The sequence below is a fragment of the Natrix helvetica genome (assembly GCF_964273705.1).
Source record: "Natrix helvetica genome assembly, chromosome: 13".
Lineage (NCBI taxonomy): Eukaryota > Metazoa > Chordata > Lepidosauria > Squamata > Natricidae > Natrix > Natrix helvetica.
In genome coordinates this window covers 2,147,502-2,166,547 of record NC_138557.1, presented here as the reverse complement: position 1 = coordinate 2,166,547, position 19,046 = coordinate 2,147,502, and the positions used below count along the sequence as shown (strand labels likewise).

General features: G+C 46.7%; 1 protein-coding gene across 3 annotated transcripts in view; it reads right to left on the bottom strand.

The window, feature by feature from the left end:
- Positions 1-5,417: 5,417 nt before the first annotated feature.
- ELFN1 (extracellular leucine rich repeat and fibronectin type III domain containing 1) overlaps positions 5,418-19,046 on the bottom strand; it is a 93,156-nt gene continuing 79,527 nt past the window's right edge. For 2 of the 3 annotated variants that reach the window (XM_081965614.1, XM_081965615.1), the window contains exon 3: positions 5,418-8,978. In XM_081965614.1, coding sequence (XP_081821740.1) covers positions 6,099-8,498 — 2,400 coding nt within the window. In that variant the 5' untranslated portion in view covers positions 8,499-8,978 and the 3' untranslated portion in view covers positions 5,418-6,098. The remainder of the gene's footprint in view (positions 8,979-19,046) is intronic. The other variant, XM_081965616.1, reaches the window with a different exon arrangement.

The window sequence follows — 19,046 nt, the reverse complement described above, 5'->3', positions numbered from 1 at the left end:
CTGGGGACTCTCTGGGAATCTGTATGGTGTAGAAATATTTGACCGCTTTAGCAAAGCGTTGATCCGAGCAACATTTCACTCAACTTGTCTTAGGGGCCATGTTGAATACCTTCAAATGCCAACCCCGCCTCTCCATCTTCTTGCTAGAAGGTCTTCAGACAAAGTCTTGGGTAGACCTGTATTTAGACTGTGTAGGCAGACTGTGCCTTGTTGTGGTTTGTTGTTGTTTTTTGTTCCTGAAGCACAAATGTGTAAGTCTTGGTATGTACTTAACTTCCACTTCTATTCTTGCCTGCGGTAATGAGAGGGTTTGTGTGTTTTTCTGGCATCTTTACTCAGCAGACTAAACAAAGGCCCTTCTTTGGGCTTTTGCTTTTAAAGCAACGTTGTGCCACATTCCTGTTCCCCCTCCCCCCGCAGAGTCGACTCCTAGACCAGGGCCTTAAGGAGGACCACCTCATCCTACAGAAAGTTGGATTGGCAAAGTTGAAGGCTCTAGCCATATATCAGGATAATGAAAACGATTGTATCTTATAGCTAGAGAGGAGTTGTGGGTTCTCCATCACTGGAGTTTTCCAAGAAGAGACTGGACAGCCATTTGTCTGAAATGAACTAGGGTCTCCTGCTTGAGCAGGGGGTTGGACTAGAAGACCTCAAGGTTCCTTCCAACTCTGTTCTTCTGTTTATCAGTGGAACGGCTTACCTCCAGAAGTTGTGGGTTCTCCGTCACTGGAGGTTTTCAAGAAGAGATCGGACAACCATTTGTCCAGAAAGATAGAGGGCCTCCTGCTTGAGGAGGAGGTTGGACTAGAAGACCTCCAAGGTCCCTTCTGTTATTCTGTTAATATGAAGTTGAAAGAACTGGATGCGTCTAGTTTAATGAAAAGAAAGACCAGGGGTGATGTGATAGCAGTGGTCCAATATTTGAGGGGCTGCCCCAAAGAAGAGGGGGTCAAGTGATTCTCCAAGGCACCTAAAGACAGGAGAAGAAGCAACGGATGGAAACTAATCAAGGAGGGAACCAACCTAGAACTCAGGAAAAATGTCCTGACAATTGAGAACAATTAACCAGTGGAACACAAATTGCCTCCAGAAGTTGTGGGTTCCCCATCACTGGAGGTTTTCAAGAAGAGATTGGAGAGCCACTCGTCTGAAATGGTATATGCTCTCCAATTCATGAAAAGGGTTGGATTAGAAGACCTTCAAGGTCCCTTCCCACTCTGTTATACTGTTATGTTGGCTCTTAGGAGACACAGTTGTGTCCCACAGACTTACAACATCATCATTATGATGGGCGGCAGGTTGAATTCGAATTAGAAGTACTTGGTGTTAAGTTGTGTGACATCAAAAGAGCCTGGACACTTGTAAGGTGTGTAGAAGAGGAACACAAGTGGCCCATTCTCAGCAGGACTTGGAAAAGAAGAAACATGATTTACTCATGCCTGAAAATCCTTTGAAGTGGACATGCTAAGATCATCTTCTTTGGTACTCTACTCACCTGCTCTCAAGAGATCATCCAACATGATTCATTACTCATTATCCCTGCTGCGTCTCCAGCGGACTTTGCCACCCTGGGTAGATTCCCTAACCCACCCAAGGAGGAAATTTAGCCACATACAGATGCAGATTAACAGAGTTGGAAGTGACCTTGTAGGTCATCTAGTCCAACCCACAGACCAAGCAGGAGACCCTACACTATTTCTGACAGATGGCAATGCAGTCTCTTCTTGAAAGCTTCCAGGGATGAAGCTCTCACAACTTCTGGAGGCAACTTCTCTTCCATGGGTCGATAGTTCTCACTGTCAGAAAATTTCTCCTTATTTCTAGGTTGAAACTTTCACATGCAGGAAGGGATGGGGGAGAAAGAGACGAGAAGGGATTTCTGTAGACCAGGCTGGTGATGCATCCAGACATGTATCTTTGGTTTTTCTTTTTTAATGTTTTGATTTTAACATAGATGCAACTCTAAGCCACCCAGAGTTGATCTACGGTAAGATGGGGGGCCAATTAATTTTATAAACAAATAAATAACAAATGTGGTACCAGCTCCCCAGTGATGTTGGTTAGAGGCCCAGGATTGGCGCTCTGACTATTTTTCCATTCAAGGTCGCTGCTGTGCCTGGGATCGACTTGCAGGCACCAGGAAGAGGAAGAGGAAGAGGAGGAAGCAAGAGGTTTTCCGGAGGAGAAAAAAAAACCTGCCGCTCACCAAAATGCCCCATTAAAGGGTTTCTGCTGTAGACCAGTCGCCAAAGGGAGTGAATCTGTGCACGCACAAACACACACAGACGCAGACAGACGCACCCCCTCTTCTTGCCGTCTCCTCTGGGCCTCGGCTCCCCTTCGGAGCAGCAGATGTCATCATTTTGCGAGCATGCTAGTCAAAATCACTTGGAGATAGGGAAATGAGAGCTGAGGCGCGCAGCTGCCTGGGAGCTCTCGTGCCCATTGGGCCTGCCTGGCAAAAAGCAACAAGCAAGCGAAGAGACAGCTGGGAACGTTTGGCGAATGGAGGGCGTGTGTGTGTGTGTGTGTGTGCATTTGTGTGTGCATGGGCGCGCAACTGGATTACTTAGCAACGAGGCTGCTGGAGGCTTAAGCAGCAATGTGTACATTCGGTTACCGGGTTGAGCTGTGATGTTTAGTTCTCGGGTGGCAGAACGGCTGAAGGTCCCTGGGTCAAGCTTTGAGGAAGTGCAGGAGGAAGGACTGGTCCCATGGGATGGACAGACGGACAGACAGACAGACAGACAGACACACACACACACACCTGGGACCCTCTTTGAAGTGTCCCAGACTTCCCCAAAAAGGAATAAGACACTTTGCGGATTTGGCTAGAAAGGAAAACGCCAGTTCCTGGACTCGTCCCCCTGGCACCATCCAGTAAGTTAGAAGACCCAAGAAGAAAGTTCAGGGGAGGGAAAAGAGGTATTTGTGGGGCATTCTTGAAAGTGTGAGAAGGGATGACTTTGGAGGTCCTTTTCTTGAAGACATTTCATGACCCAGCTAGGTAACATCATTGGTTCTAGAAGGGAGTGGGATTTGCAAAGAGGACGGAGGGGACTGCGGGGTCATTAACTTCGGGTGTTTTTTTTTTAGACATTTCCTTACCCAACCAGGCAACATCGTCAGTGCTAGGAGGGAGGGAGGTTTGCTCTCTGAGCCCTCTGAGTGAACATCAAGGACCCGACAGCTGAACCCCGACCTACACACCTTCCCTTGTATTGGCACACCTCTTGTCGCCTGTGTCCTGCAAGTGGTACGATCCCTCCCTCAGAGGGCCTGGATGTGATGGCGATGGATGAATGGCGGGTATGGAAGTGTGCTCCTTTTCCAGCCTTGGGTCAACAAAGCTCCCCATCTTTCCCAAGATGTCACCCTTCCCCGATTCCTGGACTGTGAGTGGCATTTGCGAACAGATGTTTCTCACCCTAAGGATGGATTGGGTTGGGTTGCCGGCTTTTGTCAACCGCTCAATTGACTCGCTTAAAAAAGGAGCAGAAGTGTAGTGGACACACCCAGCTGAGAATGGGCAACACGTTTGTTACACAAGGTGCAGGATCTTAGGAGGCGCACACGGGAGGGAGCTGCTGTGTTGCAGTAACAAACCTTGTGTTTCCCCCCCCCCCCCAATTTTCAAAACTTCCCTGAACGATGAGAAAAATCCATCTGTTTTTCTCCCCCCTGTTGTGTACAGGTAGTCCTCAACTTACAACACCTCATTTAGAGACCATTTGAAGTTACAACAGCACTGCAAAAGAGACTTTAGACCGTTTTTCACACTTAACGACCGTTGCCACATCCCTGTGTTCAGGCGATCAATGTTTGGACGCTCGGCAAGTCGCATGTGCTTAGGATGGATGCAGTGTCCTGGGAGTCAAGGGATTTCCCTTTTGTGACCTTCTAACCAAGTCAGTGGGGAAGCCAGATTCGGTTAATGACCACATTACTAGCTTAACAAATCAGGGTGGATTTGATTTAAATCAAAATGCGATTTAAATCACAGTTTAAATCACGGTTTAAATCACGGTTTAAATCATGATTTAAATCACAGTACCTTAAATAGAAAACTATCTTTAGATAGACTTTTACTCCAAATGCATTTTATTAAAATAAATGTGATAATAATAATAATAATAATAATAATAATAATAATAATAATAATAATAATAATAATAATAATAATAATAATAATAATAATAAATCCAATTTACACTTTTTTAAAAAATCTGATTTAAATTTTAAAAATCCAATATTTTTAATTTTTTAAAAAAACGTCATTTTTTAATCCACCCTGTAACAAATGCAGTGTTGCGCTCAGGGGTGAAATACTACCAGTTGGGACTGGTTCGCCCGAACTGCTAGTAAAAATGCTATTGGTTCACCTAAACCGGTAGTAAAGAAAATCACTTTTCCGGCGATAAGGTTGTGACGTGCGATTTATATTAGCTAGAAAGCAGGATTTTGAGCTAAGGGAACGTCTGTGCGCTCACATTGCTACTAAACTGGTAGCAAAGACAAGTGGATTTCACCCTTGGTAGCGCTGAAGGACTGGCAAGGAAGGTCGTAAAACGGGGTGAAACTCCCTTAATAATTGTCTCGCTTAGCAACGGAAATGTTGGGCTCAGTTGTGATTGTAAGTCAAGGAGTATCTGTAGTGTAATATTCTTCTAATGCATTTCTAATGGACTGGAACTCAACTGAAAGAAGAGGCAGTTAAGAGCAGGGATGAAATCCAGCAGGTTCTGACAGGTTCTGGAGAACCGGTAGCGGAAATTTTGAGTAGTTTGGAGAACCGGCAAATTCCACCTCTGGCTGGCCCTGCCCCCATCTATTCTGTGCCTGCCAAATCCCAGCTGATGAGGAGGGAATGGGGATTTTGCAGTACCCTTCCCCTGCCACGCCCATAAAGCCGCACCACGCCCACCAAGCCACGCCCACAGAACCGGTAGTAAAAGAATGTGAATTTCACCACTGAGTAAGAGGCCCCAGTCAAAATCTCATCCTCCACCCTCTCCAACAATGACCCCAAGGAAAGAACATGAAAACCAAGAACGCAGTGATAAGAGGCTTTTTTTCTCTCTCTTTTTTCTAAAATCCATGATTAAAACCTGGTACAAACAGGTGAATATATAGATATATTTCTTTTAGTAGATGTATTTTTTTCTTTTTTTTCTTTCTTTCTTTCTCTCTCTCTCTCTCTCATTATACAGCAAATATAGAATTTCTCTTCTCTCTGTACAATAGGACGGTTTTACAATGCAACGGTCCGACAGATCCTTTCACCCCCAAAAAATAAAATCTTAAAAAAATTTGCACAAATGGGACTTCAGGCGAGTTAATAGTCTGAACTGGAAGACACCATTTGCAAAAGGCCCAAAAAGGATGAATCTTTCTTTTTTCTTTTCTTTCTTTCGTTCTTTCTTTCTTTCTTTCTTTCTTTCTCCCGCTCTTTTTTTTTTAAACAACAACAGGGGGGAAAAAAGATCCTTCTGCTCACTTTCCTAATTGATCTCTTTTGTTCGGTTGTTTTTACATTTTGGTTACTGAAAGGATGAAGACAAAGCTGTACAGAGTCCACAAAATTCACAGAATAAGGAGTCATGCGATGCAGTTGTGGTTACGCCACACTCCTCTCGTATTTTCTGCCTGGCTCTCTTGAAACCCTTTCGCTTCTGCCGCTCTGAAAATCCAATTTTATTCGTGTGTGTGTGTGTGTGTTGTTGTTGTTTTTAAGAAAAGAATTTGGGTTTTTTTCCCCACCCCACAGTTTATTTTAATGTTTAAGCATCTTTCCTTTCACTCTCCTCTCACCTCTTAGCCCCTCTCTCCTTTCTAAATCTCTCCTCCGCAAGACCATAATTCCAAATATTGCTCTCTCTCTCTCTCTCTCTCTCTTTCCTCAGCCTGCTCTAGAATAACAATAGATTCCTCAGAGTTCTTTTCTTTCTTTCTTTCTTTCTTTCTTTCTTTCTTTCTTTCTTTCTTTCTTTCTTTCTGAGATAAGTCTGGATTAAAAACAATAGCTGCTGCTGATTTTTGTTTTTCTGTTTTGTTTTTCGTTTGGTCCGTGGTTAAGTCACGAGCCGACGGAGAACTCAAGACTTGTGCTGGGCAGAAACCCCTTTCCAGTAATCTAAGATGTCGTGCAGATCTTCGTCTTTGGCAAACTGGACCTTTTTACGCAGAGCGTGGCCGGCCGCCATATACTCCTCCTCCTCCTCCTCCTCTTTGTGCCGCTTGTTCAGTTTGAAACGCTCCCAGATGCTCCTGGAAGGTTTGCAGGTATATTCGGGGCTGGAAGTGTAGCTCAAGTTATGGTACTGTGGAGAGAGCTGTGAGTAGGCCAAGTCTCTAGGGCGGGGCCTGGTCAACGGTTCCAAGATGGAGGGCTTCCGCCCCCCCATGCCATCGTGTTGTTCCCCCTGATGGGACCCTGGGTAAGAGTGCCGGTGCTCGCTGTACTGCCGGATCTTCTCGGCTTCGGCTCGTAAGACAGCGGCCGCCGGCGTCACAGTGAGGATGGTGTCGGTGGTCGGAGACGTTTTCTCGATATATTTGGCTTCTGACTTGTGGCCGGAGCCCTCGGAGCGGAAGGACCTGGGGCTCCGTATGGAGCCACTGGAAGAAGTGCTGGACCGTTTAGGGGGCGCCTCAACACTGTGGTGCCTCTGGAGAGGGTGGCTGTAGCTTTCCTTGTAGACGGGGGCTAGAAAGCTATGCTTGCTGGGGATTTGTTCGGAGAGCAGCACCAGCTGAGGCTCGGTGGTGGACACCGCTCCCGACTTCACCCCTTGAAAGGAAGTAGATTCTGATTTCAAGGCATCAATGCAGTTGTTGATTATCTGGTTCACCTTGTCCACCTCTTTGGTGATGGTGGAGATCTCCGCCACGGAGCTCTGGCTATCCGGGGGCCTGGGCAGCTCCAACTCTCTCCTCTCGGGCTGTTCCCCCGTCCGCACTTCCATGTAGTTGCCTTTCGTAGCCTTGGGGGTCTCGCTGCTGTCAATCAGCTTGTACTGCTCCACTTCTCCCACAGAGGGCAGGTAAGGGATGCGTGTCATGGTCTCACCGGCCAACATCTGACCTTGAGAGAGCTGGGAGATGCTGGTGGTCTCCATTTCCGGCCCGTACTTCAACTCAATGATGGTCTTCTTCATGTTCACCGCCGTTTTTTTGTGCTTTTCTTCCTGGTGACGCCTCTTCCGCAGGCAGTAGTACACGACTCCCAGGATAATCACCATGCCGAAGAGGCACCCCAAGATCGTCATGATGTAATGGGTGGCAGTTGAAGGCCTGGGGATCGGCTCTTCGGTGTTCTGCTTGTTGAGATTGATGGTGAGGCAGGTGTAGTTGTACCTTGAGACGCGGTTGGAGGACATCACGCAATAGGTGTAGTTTTCGTTTGGGCCCAGATCCGTCAGCTCGATGTCCTCCTTCTTCTTCAGCAGCTTGGCCAGGATATTGTAGCGGCCGTTCTCAAATTGGGCCAGGGTGTACATCTTGCTGTAGGGCACAGGGATCTGCACGCTCAACACGGCTGAGTTTTGGGTCACGTGCTTCACCTTCATGGTGGGGTACAATCCGGGGTCAATCACCGGGGTGTGCAGGGAGATCTGGGGCGTGGTGCCATCTCCGGAGAAACACTCTTCCTCTGGGCAGGGGCTCTCTGGAGGAGGAGTGGTCACAGGTTTTTTTTTGGGTGGGGTCAAGTAAGGTGGCATGGTGTAGGGGCCACCAGTGCAAAGAGAAGACAGCATGCCCAAGGCGTTGCGATAGCCGCTCCGCCCTTGGCCCAGAAGGTAGTACCCGGAGTAGTCAGGTGGGGAGTCACACTGCATGCGGTCGTAGGTACGTGTCATGTTGGTGAAGCTCTCAAGCCACTGAAGGAAGCCCAGGAGTTCGCAAGAGCAATAGAAAGGGTTGCTGTAGAGCTCACATACCGAGAGTTTACTCAGGCCCCTGAAGGTGTTGCTATCCAGCCGTTGAATCCTGTTCATGGACAAGTCAATGTTCATGATGCTGGGGCACTCCCCGAAGGCATTGGGGGTGACCATCTCAATGAGGTTGGCCTGGAGGTAGAGGTACTCCAGCTTCCCTAAGCCCCGGAGGATCCCCTCCGTCAGATTCCTCAAGCGGTTGTAGCCAAGCTGCAACACCTGCAGGTTGTATTGTCCTGAGAAGGCACCATCCTCGATGTGTGAGATCTCGTTCTTGGTCAAGTTGAGGTATGTGAGGTTGCTGAAGCGGCTGAGGGAGGAGAACTGGACGCTCTTGATCTTGTTGTCGTTCAGCCTCAGGTCCAGGATGGTGCTGTTGATCTGCTGAGGAATGGACTCGTAAGGAGGCTGGTTCTGGCTGCAGATGGCCAGCCACACGAAGCCCTTCTCGCCTTCGATCAGCCAGCAGTCGGCTTGGGCCTCGCTCACGTAGAGGAGAGAGACAGCTGCCACATAGGTGCACAGTGCTGATGTCATGGCCCACCGATGGCCTGCCATTGAGAAGGGCCACACCGAAAAGGGGGTCTTACCCTTGATCGGCCAGAAGAGGGGAAGAGGCAGCTCGGTCACGGCACAACCCTGCCTTGACTAGAGTTTCTTCAGCAGCTTTGTCATCCTTCCTTCCTTCTTCATGGTGCTGAACCATGAAGAAGCATCTGGGGCGGGTCCGTGGAGAGGAACACAAGGACGTGTTGGTTACACCAGGGTCAAGGTCTCCCACGTGCCATCAGCAAAGGCTCTGCGGCTGGGGACTTGACTGTCTCACCATCATCTAAGAGGGGTTTGGAAGTCACTCAGAACATGAAGGGACCTGGCATGAAGAGGCCCCTGGTTCAGACATGAGCTTTGCTCTTCTTATCTGCATTGCTTCTTCTGCCTTTCTTTTTGTCACTGGTCTTCATTTGAGTGTTGGGTTCCTTCTCCATCCTTCTTCTCCAGGTCTTTGTTCCTCCAGAGATGTGGAATCACAAGGTTGACCTGCCAAGAACAAGCAGAGAGAGACAACATCAGCATGCAAGGGGCTCTGTGCAGGTAGGAAAGCAGACTTGGTGTTCCTCAGTTGGTAATCTATCAATCTTTCCTTCTAGAAGTCTATGGAGAATCTCAACCATCCAGGTCCACCGTTGTCCCAAAGGTGCTTTTCCAGAAAGCAACTGACTTGTCTTTGTTTTTTTCTTGAAGACGTTTCACTTCTTATCCAAGACGCTTCTTCAGTTCTGAAGTGAAGAAGCTTCTTCTTCTTCTTAAGAACTGAACAAGCTTCTTGGAGGAGAAGCGAAACATCTTCAAGAAAAACCAAAGAAAGTCCAGTTGCCTCCTGGAAAAGCACCTTTGGGACTTTCCTTCTTGACGTTGACTTCATCCTTCCCTCTCTAATTGCCACCAAGTCCACCACCCCTCAACCATCTCATCTTCTCCAAGTTTCTGTTTTCCTTCTCACCCGGGTAAGTTTATCCATAGGTCTAGGAGCCACTAGTTACAAAAAGAAAGCACGGATGAAACACAGGTGATCCTTAATACACGATTAATGTTTTATCTGCCAAAGAAATGGAGACTTTTTCCACCCCTCCGGTATCCATTCTGTTTGCAAAACCGATTGTTAACAAGGACCGGGTCTAATCATTGTGTGTGAAATAATCAAAGGAGACATCTCTAAAATGGCCTAGCAAACATATATTAATGATGAAGCCTTCACTAAATGGCTAAATGTCCATTTTGTATATGTCAGGTGCAGTAAAGATGCTTTAAGGCAGATCCCTCTTAATCTTCTTCTTCTCCTCCCTCGTCCTTCCCTGCTTTTCAAGCCCAGTTTCTCGTCTGGGAAAACCTGGTTAGAATGACTGCAGAGCTGAATAATAGAGAGGCCCTCCGTTTTGACCTGAAATGATGCACTAAACTGGATTTCGCATTATGCACCACAACTGCTTTGCTGTTCCTATTTTACGATGGTAGAAGGAGACTCCAGGCAATTTCTCGCTGAGTCGCATTTTCTACAGTTTTGAGGAGAGAAGGGGGGCAAAGGACGATGGGGCAGGTGAACAGTTCCTGGGAGACACATCTAGAGCTAGGAGAGGGCATGACTGGCAGAGGGGCAACAGTAGAAGACCTTCTCTGTAGCTCAGGGTTGAAATGAGGGGTCCTTGGTGCTCTCTGAACTTGTTTTCTTGCAGATGTTTTATCACCCGATTAATTAACATCATCAGTGCTAGAAGAGAAAGGAGATGGAGGAGGAGGAGATGGAGGAAGAGATGGAGGAGGAGGACAAATGAGGAGAAGGAGGAAGTCTGTGGGGTCTTTGATGCTCTCTGAACTTGGTTGCTTTCTTGCAGATGTTTTATCACCCAACTAGTTAACATCATCACTGCTAGAAGAGAGAGGAGATGGAGGAAGAGGAGAAGATGGAGGAAGAGGTGGAGGAGGAGGACAAAGAAGGAGAAGGAGGATTGTGGTGTCCTTGGAGCTTTCCCAGCTTGGTTGTTTTCTTGCAGACATTTCTTTACCCAACTAGATACCGTCATCGGTGCTAGAATAGAGTGGGCTATACTCTCTGTTTACACACAGTTTGTTTCTATAAAGTTTTGCCTCGTATTGTTCTAGCAAGGCAACAAGAAAGAATGGACCTTTTTTTAAAAATTCTGAATTCGTCTGAAACCAGAAGGAAATCTCCAGATTTACATATGTTGCTCAACCAAATCTACGCCCATAATAAAATTATGCCTTCTTCCACAAAAATTTCTGACAACAAACCTCTCTAGAGGAAGCAAGATTGATCATTAATAATCTAACGCTAAAGGGGTAACATCTGTTTTGGACAAACTGTAATGAGATTTAAAACCCAGGGAGAAGAGCTCTGCAATAATAAATGACTTGTGTGTCTAAACAGTTTACACACACACACACACACACACACACACACACACGCAATTGCTGCTCTTTTTTTCCCTTTTAAGTGGGCCTTTTTCCCAGTTCTTCTTCTGTGCAATTCCTATATAACGATTGCTATTAATTTTCAGAGTGGCAGATGGAGCCTGGCCCTAACCTTGTACTATTTGAAATGAAAATCCATTTTCAATGGGTTATTTCTCTCCCCCCCCCCCTTTTCTGAATAAGGGTTTTTGAAATCTATCTCATTTGAAGGTAAAGGAAGGCTTACAATGTTAATCCTATCAGCGTTTTCTAGAGAGGAAAACCAATGCCAGAATGGTAGGGCTTTGTCGTACCGTCACAGGCGTGGAGAATGAGAGAGGTTCACCAGCTTTGATAGTCCAGCGTTTTTAAACCTTAGCAACTTTAAGATTAGTGGACTTCAACTCCCAGAATTCCCAGGCAGCATCCTTGAAGATGGGTGGACTTCAACTCCCAGAATTTCCAGTCAACATGTTCAAAAATGAGTGGACTTCTACTCCCAGAATTCCCAACCAACATGCCTGAAAATGGGTGGACTTCAACTCCCAGAATTCCCAACCAACATGCTTGAAGAAGGGTTGGTGGAAGAACCCTTCAAAGGAAGCTCTCTGCTTAGGGATTTCCTCCTGCCATTCGGAAGAAGATTGAATACTAACTCCCCGAGAAATCAGCAAGAATGAGATTCAGTCAAGGCAGGTCAGCCTGACCCCCAAACACACTCAAGAAAATCTTAGCAGGCACCAGGATGAACCATGCTTTCAATTGTGAAAGCAGAAAGAAGCATCTCAGCTGGGTTAGGGCGACCACCTGCTCAAGTCAACTCCTACGTTTAGCCTAATGAAGAGAAGGCTCTGGGGAGACCATGATAGCATCCTCCAATACTTGAAGGGTTGTCACAAGGAAGAGAGAATTGATTTATTCTCTGTAGCACTTGAGGGCAGGACAAGAAGCAGTGGGTGGAAGTTCATCCGAAGGAGATCCAACTTGGAAATAAGAAGGAATTTCCAGACTGGAGGAGGAGGAGGAGGATATTTAAGAGATTAACAGAGTTGGAAGAGACCTTGTAGGTCATCTAGTCCAACAGGAGACCCTACACCATTTCTGACAGATGGCAGTCCAGTCTTTTCTTGAAAGCTTCCAGTGATGAAGCTCCCACAATTTCTGAAGGCAACTTCTGTTCCATGGGTTGATTGTTCTCATTGCCAGAAAATTCCTCCTTATTTCCAGGTTGAATTTCTCCTTGTTCAGTTCCCATCCATTGTTCCTTGTCTGGTCTTCGGGGGCTTTGGAAAATAGCTTGACCTCCTCCTCCCGGTGGCAGCCCCTCAAATCTTGGAAGACTGCTACCATGTCTCCCCTGGTCTTTCTCTTCACTAGACTGGCCATGCCCAGTTCTTGCAACTGTTCTTCGTATGTTTTAGCCTTCAGTCCCCTCATCATCCTGGTTGCTCTTCGCTGCATTTTTTCTAGACTCTCAACCTATTTTTTATGGAGAAAGAGAAAGAGTAGAAGAAGAATGATTAATGAAAGGAACCACTTGTCTCCTGGAGTTTTGGATGCTGCATCATTGGTGTTTTCTAGAAAAGATTGGGCAACCAGTCATCTGGGATGACTGGTCTCCTATCTTGAGCAGAGGGGTGGACTAGAAGACCTCCGAGATCCCTTCCTGCCCAGTGATCCTATGATTCTATGAGTCTACCCATTTTAAAGTGGCAATCAAAGAGGAGCAGGTGGTGTTCTCCAGGTGTAAGTGAGAAAAACATCAAGCTGTCTTCCTGAAAGAACACCCAGAGCTAAAATGGTCTTGATGTTAGCACTTTTGTTCACCTCTTGGTAGATTCCCCAGGCACCGACAAAGAAACGGAGATATCAAAACACAACCCTTGTTGACTCCTGCCTTCCCACTTCTCTCCGTGTCACCAGTTGTTGAGGATCGGTTGCAGTGCCAGGGGAGTTGTGAGTCAGGGGATCCCTGCAAGAAATCTTACTATTTGCCAAAATGCTGCTGCGGTGTTTCTTCCTAGGAAAAGCTGATCCGGTGAGTTTCATTCAAACCTCTGATCCCTGGTGGAACAAGAGGAGGATCTGAGCTTGCAGGGTAAATTGTCCCCTATCTCTGGAGCTCAGAGGACCAAACAGCCCCTGCACTGCTTAATGTACAACAGGAGTGTCCAACTTTGACAACCATAAGACTCGTGGATTTCAACTCCTAGAATTCCCCAGCCAGCATGGAGTTGAAGTCCCTCAAGTCCTTAAAGTTATTGCTTGAACCTAGGGAAGGGACTTTGCCAGCCAAGGGTCTGCTAGATCCAAAGTTGACACCTTGAATTGCACCTGGAAGCAAATCGGCAACCAATGCAGCTCCCGCAGGAGAAGTGCAGTGGTGGGTTGCTACCAGTCCTGACCAGTACAGCCGTACTGGTCATGGTCTGGAGCAGCTGAGAGTGTACCGGTACGTTGGCTTGTTTGGCCCACCCGCCTGCCCGCATTCTGCAGCTGTATTTTATGCCAAAAGGCACACTGCATGCACGGACAGTGTGTGGAGCCTGCGCATGCCCCGACAAGCAGCTGGGTATCGCATGGGCAGTGGATTGGGCATGCGTGTGCAGCGCACCTCAGGCTTGTGCACGGACAGACCGCGATCAGCGTACCATAGCAATGGTTAGAGCAGCCAACCACTGGAGAGGTGATACATGTGCACACCGGGGTCTGCAGCAAACCATGCATTTTGCCCCAACTGGAGCTTCCAGATGCTCTTCAAAGGCACATCATGTAGACCATGATGATGATGATGGTGATATCCCTGTACAGAAGAGACCCCGTGGGGCCCCCGTGGCATTGCAACTGCCCCTTCTTCCATCCTTCAATCCACCACTTCCGTGCCACTTCCCAATCCCAGAAATCTGGGGCCATATTACACCAAAGTCCAGTTGCCTCCTGGGGCACCAGAGAGCAACATTTTAGTAAGGTTTTTCCAACATGGGGGGTGGGTGGGTGGAGAGAGAGAGAGAGAGAGAGAGAGAGAAGGCTTCTTTGATCTGCCACTGGCGAGGAAGGCAGCTAATAGCTGGGAGGAACTCTCCTTTCAGGTGATGCAGATAATCTCATCTAATCTCCTGCTCAAAATAGGCCAATGTCAAGAAAAGCTGGGATTAGATGTCCGGCTATTGTTGACGTATCGGACACGGTCACTCTTCCAAGGATTGAGAAGCTGAAGGAACTTGTTCTTAAGAATACCCTCCCTGCGTGCACACGAACAGTGCAATAAAAATTGTTCTGCGCATGCGCCGAAGCAAAAAATGAGATGGCGGCAACTTTGTTGGCGCCCGGAGAACCAGTTCGGGGCCGTGGCAGGCCTGGGTCGCTGCGACCCAGGCTGCCAAATTACTACCGGTTCAACCGAACCGGTCCAAACCCGTAGGAACCCCCCACTGCCTCCCTCTGCTGTCTAAGAAGGGCTCCCATCCTTCTCTTTCGTTCCAAAGGCCAAGAATGGAGATGTTGCCTCTAAGGAGGTAGAGGTGTCCTCAGGAGGAGTCAAGAAAGTCCAGCTGCGAGACAGGAAAATGAGGGAAGAACCAGAATCACCTGGAAAAAGCCGAAGGTTTTTCCAGGTGATTCGAGGAAGGGGGAGATGGAGAAAGAAGAAGAAGAAGAAGAAGAAGAAGAAGAAGAAGAAGAAGAAGAAGAAGAAGAAGAAGAAGAAGAAGAAGAAGAAGAAGAAGAAGAAGAAGAAGAAGAAGAAGAAGAAGAATGATGATTATGGGGTCCTTGGTGCTCTCAGATCTTGGTTGTTTTCTTCCAGATGTTTCATTACCCAACTAGGGAACATCATCAGTGCTAGAAGGGTTTGGTCTCATACTAAAGTGAGTTCAGAGTGAGCTACTCTAGGAGGAACAAACTCCTACACCTCCAGAAATGGAGCAGATAAATAGATGAGAGATGCGACAGAAAGGAAAACTCACTCCGGGTCCATTTCAATGAAATCTAATGAACATTAAGGAACAACAGGTCACATGATTATGTCCCACAGAGTTCATGACAAACACCCCATTTTGCCCAGTTAACATGTAAATTTCAAGGCTTCCTTTAGCAGAGACAAGCAAGCACCCATTCAGAATCAGTCTGTTTAATCAGGGTTACCCCTCCTGCCTTCTCAGCCTTGCAAATCCCGTAGGCAGGGAATTGGTCCTCCACCCTTCCGTGTGAGATGGCATGTTATATTTAGAATACTTTAATCTCTAGCATGTGCAAGCAGGGGAGATGCAATCTCAGTCAGCACAATGGCTTTGTGTGTTGCAAGAGAGACGCGTCATTTGTCTTCTTCCATCGATGCTCAAAGATGTTTTGTCACCTGAAATGTTGACTCACGTTAAGACGGAGGGGTGGGTTGACAGCTCCCCCAGCTTCCCTAGGGAATGAGGAGGATGAGGCTGATTTACCATCCTAGAAGGACTTAAAATTTTATGGCTTATAGCTTCAATCGTTGACCTCAGTTGGTCCACTGAGCTGAATCCGGTGAGCTCTTGACAGACGCAACCAGGGAGATCTCTGTGTTTCTTCTATTGATGTTACCATCTTCTCCTTGAGGGAATTAAAGAAGGGAAGGTCTCCCAGGACTCCTTAGCAAAATATTTGGAAGATGCAAAAGCTTGTGGAGGCTTGGAGCTTGTTAGCTCTGGGACAAAGACCAAGTGCAATGTCTAAGACAATGTCCCGTGAGATGATCTGGAATTTCGGTGACTCCCCAAAGGAAGCCAAGAAGGTGGACGCAGCCTGCAGAAAATTTTAGCAAAAGTGCATCTCCTGGTATGTTGACTCCAACATTTGATGGAATCCAGACTGTCCCATTCCTTTTCTCAATCTGTTGTGTTATTCTCTGAGACTGTAGCATTCTGGGTAAAATCAAAGGCCATCTTTTAACGACTCCTCAAGCCCTGTTGAGTCAGAAATGAGGCACAACCGTTGATTTGCTACCTTTGAGCCGAGCGGTCTCCAGCTCTCAGCATTTCTTGACTCTCTAAATGGTCATGGTTGATTGAGGCACCTCTCCAAATCACACACGTGTTAGCTGGACCTTCACCATAGATGGGACTGCAGCAATATGGGGGACAAGTGGGGTGAAGAGCAGATACTGTTTCTCTGTATCCAGGTTTCCAGAATTGGGCTTCTAAGCCCTCCATCAAATTGTTACTCGGAGCCACCAAGGATACTTTTCAAGGTCTGAAAGCCCCAAAAGCATAGGGACGTGGTGGCTCAGTGGCTAAGATGCTGAGCTGGTCAATCACAAAGGTCGGCAGTTCGGCTGTTCGAATCCCTGGCGCTGCGTAACGGAGTGAGCTCCTGTGACTTGTCCCAGCTTTTGCCAACCTAGCAGTTCGAAAGCACGTAAAATTGCAAGTAGAACAATAGGAACCACCTTTGGTGGGAAGGGAACAGCGTTCCATGTGCCTTCGGCGTTGAGACATGCCGGCCACATGACTATGGAGATGTCTTTGGACAGCGCTGGCTCTTTGGCTTTGAAACAGAGATGAGCACCGTCCCCTAGAGGCGGGAACAACTTGCACATATATGCGAGGGGAACCTTTACCTTTAAAGCCAAAAAGCATATAAAGAACAATTGCAGGAATTGGGTATGGCTATTCCAGCAAAAAGAAGGACTAAGGGAGACATCATAGCAGTGTTCCAATATTTGAGGAATTTCCCCAAAGCAGAGGGCTTCAAGCTATTCTCCAAAGTACCCGAGGGTAGAACAAGAAGCAATGGAAGGAGAGAAGCAACCTAGAACTAAGGAGAAATTTCCTGGCCAGGAGAACAATTAATCAGTAGAATGACTTGCCTCCAGAAGTAGTGAATGCTCCATCAATGGAGGTTTTAAGAAGAGATTGGAGAGCCATTTGTCTGAAATAGTGTAGGGTCTCCTGCTTGAACAAGGGGTTGGTCTAGAAGACTTCCAAGGTCCTTTCTAATTATGTTATTCTGTTATTTTCTGTTACCTCTAAAATTCATGGCTCCAATTGTGTTTCGGAGTATCCGATGGAGGCAAGGAATCCATTTCTCTTCTCCTCGGAGCTCCTACGAGTATGGTAAGCCTCCCTTGAGGGTCTGAGAAGAATGGCCCCTTCCCATGAAGGCTCCCGAGAAAAGCCAGGAGGCGTGCGGTGCCATTGCGACTCTGAAAAAATGCAAAACGTCTCCAAAACAAATCCAACTTTTTTTCCCCTCCTGATCTGTGTGGAACATCTGAAAATGCAGACAGCTTTTGCTGACCTGTTCAGACAAAGCAGAGCCAAATAAGAAAATGTAATTCCTACACATTTCCATGGTTATCACCCAGGAAAGAGCTGCGCTGTCAAGTTTGGAAAGAAACAAAAAATAATGTTTCCGGAACGATTGAGAGGGGAAAATTCCAAGATGCTGTAACTCGGTCTTTTCAGAATCTTCTGTTTTTTCCATTTGGAAACCGTTCTCTCCTTGCTTCTTCTTCTTTTTTTAATAATAATTTTTATTACATAGTTTTTTAGAACAAAAATGAAACAACTTTAACAGTTTCCTTCTATACAACATTTGCATATTTGGATATTCCCTATTCCATAATATCCCACTACTCCTATATGCCATTCTCTCTACAGGTAATTCCAGAGTTTTTATACATACCAATAGATTCATTTCTTGAGTTACAGTCATTCATTGGATGTTGTTTCCATTTATACACATTCATTACTAATTTCTAACTCCTGCATCTTCTTTGTTTAATCTTTCCTTAAGATTTACGCCTCTCCTCTAACCATTTGTACCCTTCATTCCATACCTGATAATAACCTGGTTCTCCTTTATCTTTGATCTCTTTTGTGAAGCTATCCATCTTTGCACACCCTAGAACAGTGATGGCTAACCGTTTTCTTGTTGGGGTCTCAAAAATGCGAGCGCACGCATGCGGTAGCACTCATAATGCAAAGTGCCCCGCCCCCCTGCACATGAATGCATCACCCGAAAGTTCGGAAACAATTGGGCCTCCCCACGCTACAGAGACTCTCCTGGAGCCTGGGGAGGGCGAAAACAGCCTCCCCGGCCCTCCGGAAGACCAAAACCCAGATGGCCAGCATGCACACGCATACTGGAGCTCAGGGCTCAGGTGCCAGCAGATATGGCTCCATGTGCCCCCTGTGGCACGCATGCCATAGGTTCGCCATCACGGCTCCAGAACTTTCCTTCTCCCCTCTTTGCTCTGATGGAGCAAAATGATCCTTCCATTTTGGGGGCTACCTAATCCTGGCTGCGGTTACGATATGTAAAATTAGATATCGTGGGTTTCTTTCATCGCATTTCCCTGTCGATATTCCCAATAAAAATAATTCCGGTTTCGTAATAATTCCCACTCTCTCCTTGCTGATCCCTCAAATCTTTGGCTGCGTGTGCGTGTGTGTGTGTGCGTGCGTGTGTGTGTGTGTAGGGGAGGGGAGATTTTCCTTTCCCTTGTAGCCCCTGAGCTTGCTTGGATCTGACAGTTCATCCATCTTGTGAGCTGCAGAAAAAAGCCGTGATTTAATGGCCAGGAGCTTCTGTTAGACAAGCTTGGCTTTTCAATCAGGTGCAGCCCTATCGCGCGCTGAAGGTAATTAAAATGCTCTAACTTGTTAAGACAGAAAGGGAACGGGTGTGTGTGTGTGTGTGTGTTGAAATTTGCTGATGGCTGACATCTTCAAGTGGAGATCAATCATATTTGGAATGATTAGTTTGGGGATAAATCCCCTCATTTGCATTTCCCTCCTATGATCACCTTCCTCTGAATATTAGCTACCAGCTGTAACAGCATCAACCAAAGGTCCTAACATTTGCTAATTCTAGGAGAAATCAGTTTCCCCCCCTGGAAATGTTCCAGCCATGTAGAAATCCTTTGAAATTCCTAAAGAGCCTCATTTGTACATAAACAACTAGGCACAAGGACAGTTTTTCCCCGAACGCCATCACTCTGCTAAACAAATAATCCCCTCACCACTGTCAAGCCATTCACTAAGGCTGCATTATTATTACTATCGTCTTCTCATCGTTCCTATCCTCCGTCTCCTCCCACTTATGACTGCAGGACTGTAACTTTGCTGCTTGTGTCCTTAGGATTGATGTTGATATTGATTGTTT